This window comes from Manduca sexta, chromosome 17, assembly GCF_014839805.1.
Source record: "Manduca sexta isolate Smith_Timp_Sample1 chromosome 17, JHU_Msex_v1.0, whole genome shotgun sequence".
In the NCBI taxonomy this organism is placed as follows: domain Eukaryota; kingdom Metazoa; phylum Arthropoda; class Insecta; order Lepidoptera; family Sphingidae; genus Manduca; species Manduca sexta.
In genome coordinates, this window is record NC_051131.1 from 7884593 (window position 1) to 7894930 (window position 10338).

Here is a 10338-nt window from a genome sequence, read left to right on the forward strand (position 1 = left end):
ATTTATTTAGCTACTGTGTTTCCTATGAGTATAAAATATATATTATATATAAATATTAAAGTGAACAATAAAACATTTCATAGAAATTATACATAGATAGTCTAATTATAATTCATTCAACAATAATTTTCCCTTTGGCTCACCAATAATTTCACCATTAACATATATTTGTTGTCCACGGAGATATGTTTCTCTGACTACTCCTTTGAGTATTTTACCCATGTACGGCGTTAGCTGAAAATTTACACATGTATAAAGATAGGTATGTCATAAATACAAACATGTCTGTGTTGTTAGTTACGATCTGAAATTTATGTGACAGGAAGAATCGAGTACAAAATATTTACTCTCAACGAATATAATATTTCAATGAATGGACTAGCTGTAAAGTGGATTTTTCGAATCCAAGTTTTCTTCATAGAACTAATTAATGAAGCCACTAGATTACGGTGGATATCAACTAAATAATACGTATTTACGATTGTGGCTAAAATGATAATACATTTATTACAATATTAACGGAGACGGCTACAAAACATGACAAAAAAAATTATATGGTACATGTTTTCAGTACGGTAATTTTATTATTATGTCCGGAGATAAAACGTAACCAGTTCTTTAAAATCAACCAAATCCTTAATAACTGCAATCATAACCGAATACTGCATGAAGTTTTACTTCGGTGAAATACCTTCATTTTATGTCGTATCATGTCGCGTGTTACGAGGAACGTTGCTTCTGGATCAAAGAATACAAGATCCGCATCAAGTCCTGGCTTTATAGCGCCCTTGCGGTTCTGAAGACCACAAAGATGTGCCGGCCCAGAGGACAGGTATTTACTTATCGAGATCAAATCAAGACTTCGAGCACTCGCAGCCGTCCAAAATAAAGAGAGACCTAAAATTTATTACGATACAGTAGGTATTATACCTCAAAGAACTGCTTTTTCATTGATTTCTCTTACCAAACTGAACGGATGCTATTCCTCCCCAGCTTTTAAATTGTCACTGCATTTCAGCTCAGGTGTACAAGGAGAGTGATCCGAAACGACTAGGTCCAATTTATCTTCTAGTAAATATTGCCAAAGCTTCTCCTATTAATAATTAAAAGAAAATTAGAATGCAATCAAACTTATCTTTGAACAAATATAGAGTTAGAATGACACTAATGTTTTAGTAGCTCTACATAGAGCTCGTGAACTTTTACTGTTCGCATAATGAGTAAGTATATCTGCATGTGCAAATGGTCTAAAACGGTATTGAGTATAGATATTGGCATAGCAGTGGTTACCTCCGGGGACGAACCAATATTTGACAATATTTAAAAGGACAAAATTCCATATTTTAAAAGCTTATATGTAGCCTACGGCATAACAGCATGAGTTTGTAAACCTAAAGATGTTGAATCAACATGACAGATTGTTCATGATAACAATAGCATCAGCATGTACTTAGACATATCATAAACTTAACCGCGTAGTCATGTGCATGGAAATGTAAGTTTGGCAGCAAAACTTGTTTATTTACTTGTACACATGTACTATTAATATCACCCACCTTGTTCATTTCATCACGTATCGGAGGCGCACATTTATATTCACTGTGTCCCTTTGGTATATTTTCAGCTATAAGGTTCAAATAATGATGGCAAGTTTCGGCAGTTACACCACCGCGCCAAGCTTTACTTCCTTTTTCTAAACGTCTCTTTCTTGCATCAGATAACACGGGAACAACATCAGCAGAAGACACGTGGACGATATGTACTCTAACACTGCGGTAAATATTGCACATGAATTTAAAAAAATCACATTAAGTTGAATAACTTTTTTTATTCTTATTGAAGTGCCAAATCGTAAAAGTAATAATATCCTTTAAAATATCTCAAATGTCTCTGTATGCGCTTGATCGAGAGTTATAAAAAGAATTTTATCGACCGAAAGGTTTAAATTTTTTTTTATTTTTATGCAAGCTAAGTAGGTATTACGTGTTTTGCTACGGAAGTAAGAGGAGATTAATTTAAATATATTTGTCACTTACTCTGTTTTGTCTATAAAGTTGTTCATTATTAATGATACGGCATTCATCTCCATGCTCGGAGGTCTCGAATTTAGGTAACACGTATAATCCTCTGGATCTAAATAAAATTACCAATGACGTGAAATCTGCATACATTATTTAGTTTCAAACTTGGGTGTTAAATAAATAAAATGAGTACTAGGGAATGCCATAATATGAGTTCACGCAGTGTTACTATACTAATCGAAATGTCCCTCAATCCAAAACTGACAATGTTTGACTCCATCACATAAAGATAATGTCGTTGTTCTGTACTCTTTTATTACTGTGTTCTTTCCTTACAAGTTTTCCTGAAGTTTTGTTCTGGCTTTTTTGTTTTGGTTACGATGACATCAAATCTTAACATATATGTACTTAATGTTAAAATACTGTGCGTAGATTCTTCATTTTCAATTATTATATTTTGTTAAAGATGCAAGCTCGCGCGATTATCTGATATAGTGTTTTTTTCCGTCTATATTAGTAGGTATATCTACTGTAAGTATTTAGCATATGATGAATGATATATACCTCCTTTCTCTACATTTTCATTAGTTTTCAGTTTATCATCTTCAAGCTCCGCGTGGAACTGGAAGGAACAATATTTTATTAGTTGGGTTAATTTTCGATATGTAATGAAGTGTAGCTAGTTCCTAACCACGACACTTCTATATTCTAGTGCTTTTAAAATACGAACTACGTAGAATTGAAAAAGAAGGTACGTATAACATATGTTTTTCTTATGTCTTCATAGGCATTTTAATACTTACAGCTAGTAAAGATCCTGTTCCTTCCAGTGTTGAGAATGTTTTTTTCAGATCTAGCATCCCCACGTTAGGAAATTCTTCTACACCGCTCGGACAGAGAAAACATTTGAAGCCAACTACGCCTGCTTTCACTAAATCTAATAGACTGTCCTGTAAAAAGGTGTAAAACTATTAACACATGTTGGATTGTTGTTAATTGTGTATGTTGGCTAAGTGCTAACGAACAACTTTATAAATGTCAAGATAGAAAATGTGCGCTGTAAAATGGGAATATTTATAATAGAAAATTTATTTACTTTTCTTAATTTATTATTTTCTTACACGAGAATATTTTATTATTATTTTTTTACAAAAGGCGTGAGTGTCTCTGTGTGTGTGTGTACATTCACAGACGCACTCACGCCTTTTATCTCCAAAGGGGTAGGGGGTGAATCCATCGTCATATCGGGCAGAAAATGTGATACTGCGTAGAACAAACCAATATTAAATTGCCCGACCCGGGGCTCGAACTTGAGACCTTAGCACTGCAGTTGTACCGTAATAACTACGACACCGACGCAGTATTATTTATTTATTAATAAATTTATAGTAACTTTATGACGTTGTGGAACCTATCTATTACCTTATTCATATTTAATTATGAATTTTAGTGATGACCGAATTTATTTACCCGCATAACTAGATACACTTATATAAGTAAGTAATATGCATGTAAGTAGCTAATAAGTAGGTATAATGTCTTGTTTTCAACTATTTGTTTACAAACTCTACATAATAGTTACAATGTTTTATACAACTGTGCTGTGTCCATATAAAATAAAATTCAACTCAGGTACATTTAGATTTTAAGTCCCACCGATAAAATCAAATCTGCAAATAACATTACTGGACATAACAAAAAAAAGTGTAATAATATAAATTCTCTCTTGGAGTTGAATCCAAGAAGTACCGTTACCTTAAATTTTCTGCACCGCGCCATCGAAATTATAATTTTATGGCACTGAATTTGAATGCGAAGATGCGTTTCGTGGCATGTATCAGATTATATATTATGGACAATGCAATCGCATTTAAGAATTTATTTTTAGGATCATTCTCGGAGAAATTATGTAAAGGTAAATTTGCTAAGTTCGTTGCAACGTTCACAGTAACCCCAAACTTCGCAAGCATTTACTTGACACCAGATTAAAATTAGACTTATTTAGCAATATGAAATCGACAGACTCAGTGTTAATTATTTTATTAAAATTCAACAAATGGTCATAAATGTGAATTATAAACGATTTACTTAGAAGGTGATCAAAATGAGGTATATTTTATGTATGGACTGTAACTTAATATAATTTTAATTACAATTATTCATATCTTTAAGTAATAACTAATAACTCACTTGGTTGTCGACGATAACACCTCCCCAAAATCCCACATCGACATAAACATTATCTTTTGCAGCGGCTGCCTTGATTTTAAGGTTTTCTAGAGTTGTAGTTGGGGGAATTGAATTTCTGCAATTCGAAAAGAAATTGTAATCGTTAATTAAAGACTAGGAACCTATAATAATATTGAATCATAGTATGAAAACCATACATCCAACAAATAAATCTCTACCAATTCTCTATTTTACTATCACTTATAATCCAACCGATTATATTAAGTCTGCTCCTATCCTTGTACAGACTTAGGGAATAAGTGTTATCACTAATTAATATATACCAAATTATTTACGTATTAAGACTAAAACTGGTAAACACTATAAACTTCTTATATGGTAGAGCCACGCTATAGACACACATATTTTGTCAGTATAATTAATGAGTTGCCCGAAAACTGAGATTAGATAGATTGTTTTGCATTTTGTACAGTAAGTAGAAGTAAAATAACAATAATATACAGTTCATAGAATAACATTTTATAAATACAAGAGCAAAGCAAACCAGTCGAGTCGATTATTAAAGAAAATAATTTTATCTGCTTACTCATCTAAACCCAAAAATATTGAATTGTAATAATGTCATAAATACAATTTATTAAGCATTACAAATAAGGTTTACAATGGCATATCAACGATGGTGGTGATACCGCCAGCAGCAGCGGCGTTGGTAGCGGTGCGGAATCCTTCCCAAGCGGTCCGGCCTGGCTCGTTAATATGTACGTGGGAGTCTACCACGCCGGCTAATAACACTGAATTTCCGCCATCCACGACCTGTAATTTCAACGCTCTAAAATTCAAGACGTAAAAATTCTATCAAATAAGTAAGTAGGTATTACTTTCTACGACAATGTACTTGAAAATATATCATATCATAAATTATACAAGTAGGTATTTTGTTTGCATGGGGATACGCGTCATTAAGAAACAAATCTACTTTTCTGCTTTCTTCATATTTTGATAAAATAGATACAACATAACAAATATTTAAAAATCTCACTACTCGTATAGTAAGTAATAATATATAGGTCCGCTTGTTACGCAAATGAATACCTACTTAGCCCATATATATACATACAGGCTAGTCTCCTATGCTATGCTCTTATGATATTGTACATTATTTTATTGTAATATAAAACAATACAAAATATAAATTCTTCATTGAAATCAGCATATTTTAAAAAATGTTTTGACTGAAATTGGGGTGTGATGGAGTAATCGCCCTATATCTTTCAACGTCATGGCAGGTGTTACTCAGTGACGTCATAGTTTGCTATTACTGTTATTTGACAGGTACTTCTTTCTCAAAATTTCAAAACATTATAAGTTATTTACTATTGCGTAGATTTTGGAAATCCTTTCTCGCGTTACATTTTGGATGACAAGCATTTTTTATAATTCTATTTTTATAAAATAATCACTTAGTCTAGACCACATAAATAGAATTTCAAAGTAATGAATGTATACTAAGAATATTATACGACTAGGAATATGAGTTTGTCATACGCAACACTACGCGCTTTTAAATGTACATTTAAACACTGCAATAAAACGATAATAGAATGAATTGTTTGTATATGAGCTTTAATATAAGGTCGATCACCCCGTCAATCGATAATGATAAGCATTTTTGATACGACTACTTTACTTTTATCTTGTCGTGATTTGCAGCTAGTAGTTTTTTGACTTCATTCATTTTTAGCACCGACTCTATAATGCCATTTTAGAAACTAAAACACCACCGCTGAATATTTCATCTTCCGTCACTAAACGCTTACTTATAAATAACTGTCGAGATAGCATTATCACAAAATAATATCTAAGACGAGTAACACTACCAGACCAATTGAAACTCTTATTGTAACTGATTACTCAATTGCATCGGCTATGCACTTATCTTCGTAAGGACTCATGCTATTATGTTAACAAACTAATAGATAAAATGTTTGTTTATACAATACTGCTACTATTTGCTAAAGTTCCTTGAATTATGAGTAGCAATAGGCTTCTTACGAACCACCGAACATACCAACTTATAGTACCTACATAATTGTTTAAGGAAAAGGATTTTTTTCCCAATGACTTCCTAAAAAGCAATTTGTCATACATTTCTAGAAGTTACTTATTTTACATTATGATACCTATCACGAAATAGTGTTTAACTAATTTGCATGTTAAGCATCATTTAATGTAGATAAACTCTGCACTATATATGCCACGAACTATTGTTACTTGTCTTATATAATTTATTTAATCGCAGATGTTAAATTTTCTTCTGAAAGAAAAATGAGTCCAGGAATGACAATATGTCTTAATTTTCGGCAAAAATCAATAGTAAGATAAGTTTACATCAGTTTAAATTGTAGCAATGCTAAGGAAACACAATAAGTTTAAATGTTATGATAAATTTCCGAAGTGTGAACATGTGCAGAAACAGTGGACGTATGGGTGTTGCAATTAACGCAACTAGTGTTTCAGGAATAAAAATGCCACATCTGCGCAGCCCCTAAGAAATAATTAAATTTTAAGACTGCAACAAAGTATGGAGTTATAAACTACGAGTCTCTGAGCAACACAGAAAACACAGTAGTCTAAGTAAATTGGGTACTAATTAGCTATAATATTATAAACAATTAAGTGCCATAAACACCACTTGCTACTTAAGTAGATGCTATTTATTTTATAAAACAATTAATACCAATATCGTTCCCCTTTTAGGAATTATAAAAAAAAAATAACAAAAGAATAAAGTCTTAAAGAGAAATACTTCGCATGATACTGATCCACTGTTATGAAGTAGGTGTCTGTAATAATATGTATATTTTTTATATTATATTTAATAATATATAATAGACTAGATGTTGCTCGTAGCTTCGACCGCGTGTAAAATATTTCCTGCTATGAAAGTCCCTTTAACAATAGCAATTTATAAAGCCAACAGTAGGACGCCAGCGCCATATATTTAAAAAAGTAGACTAAAAAATTCCATTATTTCCAATGAGAGCAAACTACCGGAAAAAAATAGTTTATGTTTAATCAGTATTAAACCAGGACACTGCCTTTCCGTGCGTACAATTTCAGCGTTTAATTCTCACAAACGTCAAAACATTTTTACAAAGATCCGCATTAAAAGTAAGATAATGTAATATAACCATAGTATGGAATCACCACTAGGAATGATATAAGCATCCATTCAACATGACGACATGTACAGGCACATAACGCGTAAGTCTTATAGACTGATGGTTTAAATTCCTTATGATACGCATATTACAGTTGATTCATTTTACTCTTCAATTTTTAACCGACTTGAAAAGGGAAGGTTATTCAATTGTTTGTAAAAAAAATGTTTCTTCAGTGAAATTTTTTCCCCGAGGTCTGCTTTAAACAACTACTTTGTTTTGGATAGTTTGAGAATAGTCCCATTTTAATTTCATTGATATATCTTGGCCTCCGAAAATACAGAAGTTAACTTCTCAACATCAAATAAGCTTTTGATAAATCTTTGTGTTTAAGGCGATACCTCAAGGTCCATTTTCATACATTTTGTTTCGGCTTTAATCTGGGTAACTAAACAAGTATTGAAAAGAAAATTAATAATCATGGATATTTCTGCCTTTAAAATTTCGTCATATTAAATTTTAAAGGCCGAAATATCCATGATTATTAATTATTTTACGTTTTTCTTCAACTGCGAGAACTAATCACTAACTAGACGTGAATTTAAATTCTTTACTTGCCAATACTTGTTTAGTTACCCAGATTAAAGGTGAAACAAAATGTATGAAAATGGACCTTGAGGTATCGCCTTAATACAGCTTTAATTTGCTTCCATATTAAAAATGCTGTTGTTTCACCTTGAACATCGAAGTAATAGCAGGGAACTCTTCAAAATCCAATTGGATGAAAATGATTCATTTTATATTGGGTTCAAATCAATCTGCTTTATAACTAATAAAAAGCAAAAAATAAAGACCTTTTAAAAAAAAACGACTTTAAAAAACTACTGCATATCTTAAAATTATTCCACTTAAATTCGAGTTACTAAGAATTAAAACACAAGAAATGTAATCTTCTTGGTTATAGCTTAAGGTCCATTTTCATACATTTTGTTTCACCTTTAATCTGGGTAACTAAACAAGTATTGATAAGTAAAGAATTTAAATTCACGTCTAGTTAGTGATTAGTTCTCGCAGTTGAAAGAAAAACGTAAAAATAATTAATATGCATGGATATTTCGGCCTTTAAAATTTAATACGACGAAATTTTAACATGTGGGAATAGGTGTGCCTATAACAAACAATCAAACCACTTATAAACATTAATTTGACCTTATGAAGATTTAGTTTAGATTTTTTATTTCTTAGCTTACGTCATCAGTTGTAATTTTGGCAATATTCAAAGATTTACCCATTTATGAATTTTAAGCTACATAATTCAAAGGATTTAATAAAATATTATGTTCCAACTTCCAACCTCCAACCTCCGCGGTCAACAAAGGACATCATTTCTCGATATCTATTAGATGTTACCCGTGGGCGTTCAAATTATTTTAAAAACTCGTTCACGACCATACGTAGGTACTCTTTATATAACAAAACGAGTTGGGGATTCTACATTCGAAATAAATGTAGTACTTTTTTACGTTTTAAACTGTCGTTAAATCTTACTAAGAAGTTCTGACAATATACTTAATTCTAAAGAAAATTGACAAGAAAATGTTTAAATACAAGAGTTATGTAACTTTACAGTATTTTTATTTTACAGTAGTTCAAGGAAGGGTCTATGAATAATCAATAAATTCTTTTTGATACTATAAATTAGTCATTTTCAAATCACAGCTCAACTTAAAAAAAAAAAACACAAATACCTTTTATTTTACCTGATCCGAGGAATAAACTCGAGAACTCGGCAGACCGGCTATAGTCTATGCAATAACTATATCACCATCGACAGTTGCCCTTTGGGTCTTTATATTATATGGGACCTAATAAAGCCGGCGAAACTATAATATACCTAACTATGAAAAGGTTAGAGAACATGATTTTTACATTATTCTTAAGTATGTTTATAACGTTTTATATAGGAGATTTTCTGACGTTGGCCCTCTTCTGAAATAAATATCAGTTGCTAAATCGATTGCAAATAAACATCCATACACCTTACAAAGGTACACATTTTAATATAATATTAGCAGGTATGGAGTACGCTTACTCCGCGATCGACAGTATTCTCTAGGATTCAAATTGGATTGTAGAGTCAGCTCTTGTATTCGCTTTCCTAAAGCATTAGTCATTAAAGCTGAAGAGTTGTATTTTTAAACGCTTTAGTATCTAGAATTGCCGCTCCAAATTAGTCAATTCTTGATGTAATCTTTACACTGCATCTTGTTCTGGGAATGAAAATTAAAGGTACTAAAGAAGATAACTCAACAAATGAGCAGTGATAACTGGCTTCCATTCTTGTTCATTCATAATTTTTATCCCACATAAGTATTCCTCTTAGGTAAGAGGTTTGCAATTAACATAGCTAAAATAGAATAGCAAACATATTCTAATTTACTTGTGGTTTGGTCTTATTAGCCCTTCCTTTAAAACTGGAACGTAATTAACCATTTAATTTGTATTTCTTGATGTTTGCAAGACGAAAAAACTAGTTAAATGTTTTTCGGCATAACCATAAAATTAGTTTTGCCATTTTTTATCATGGTATCGATCGGCGATTGCTCGTAGATGTATAACAGATCAGAGGCCAATGGCTTCCGACACCGAATGTTGACGAATACCGCAATAAATGCCAACGCACCGCCTTGAACTTCGCCTTGAACAGCATGCGGGATGCTCCCGCCATCAGTCGCAACTAGTTGCAAGTGCAACCCTACAATCTACAAATAAATGCTGTTCTTGATGTTTATAATTTTTGCGACGTTTTAAATATATACCGGTTTTGATCTACTTTAAAAGGGCAGAATGATCCAGATTCCGATTGGAACAATTACCTATGTACAATGTACATACTCTGCGGCATGCATTTAAGATGCATACTCAAGTATGTATACGTATTACGTAGATACATATAAATATTGTAA

General features: G+C 32.0%; 1 protein-coding gene across 1 annotated transcript; it reads right to left on the bottom strand.

Moving 5' to 3' along the window:
* Positions 1–82: 82 nt before the first annotated feature.
* LOC119188365 (allantoinase-like) lies at positions 83–6124 on the bottom strand. Its single transcript, XM_037439754.1, is given in 12 exon segments — positions 83–234; positions 692–897; positions 965–997; positions 1000–1093; positions 1557–1770; positions 2037–2133; positions 2586–2643; positions 2825–2971; positions 4212–4326; positions 4873–5024; positions 5899–5972; positions 5975–6124. Coding segments are annotated over 12 exon segments (1398 nt in total). The 5' UTR covers positions 6054–6124; the 3' UTR covers positions 83–105.
* Positions 6125–10338: the final 4214 nt, after the last annotated feature.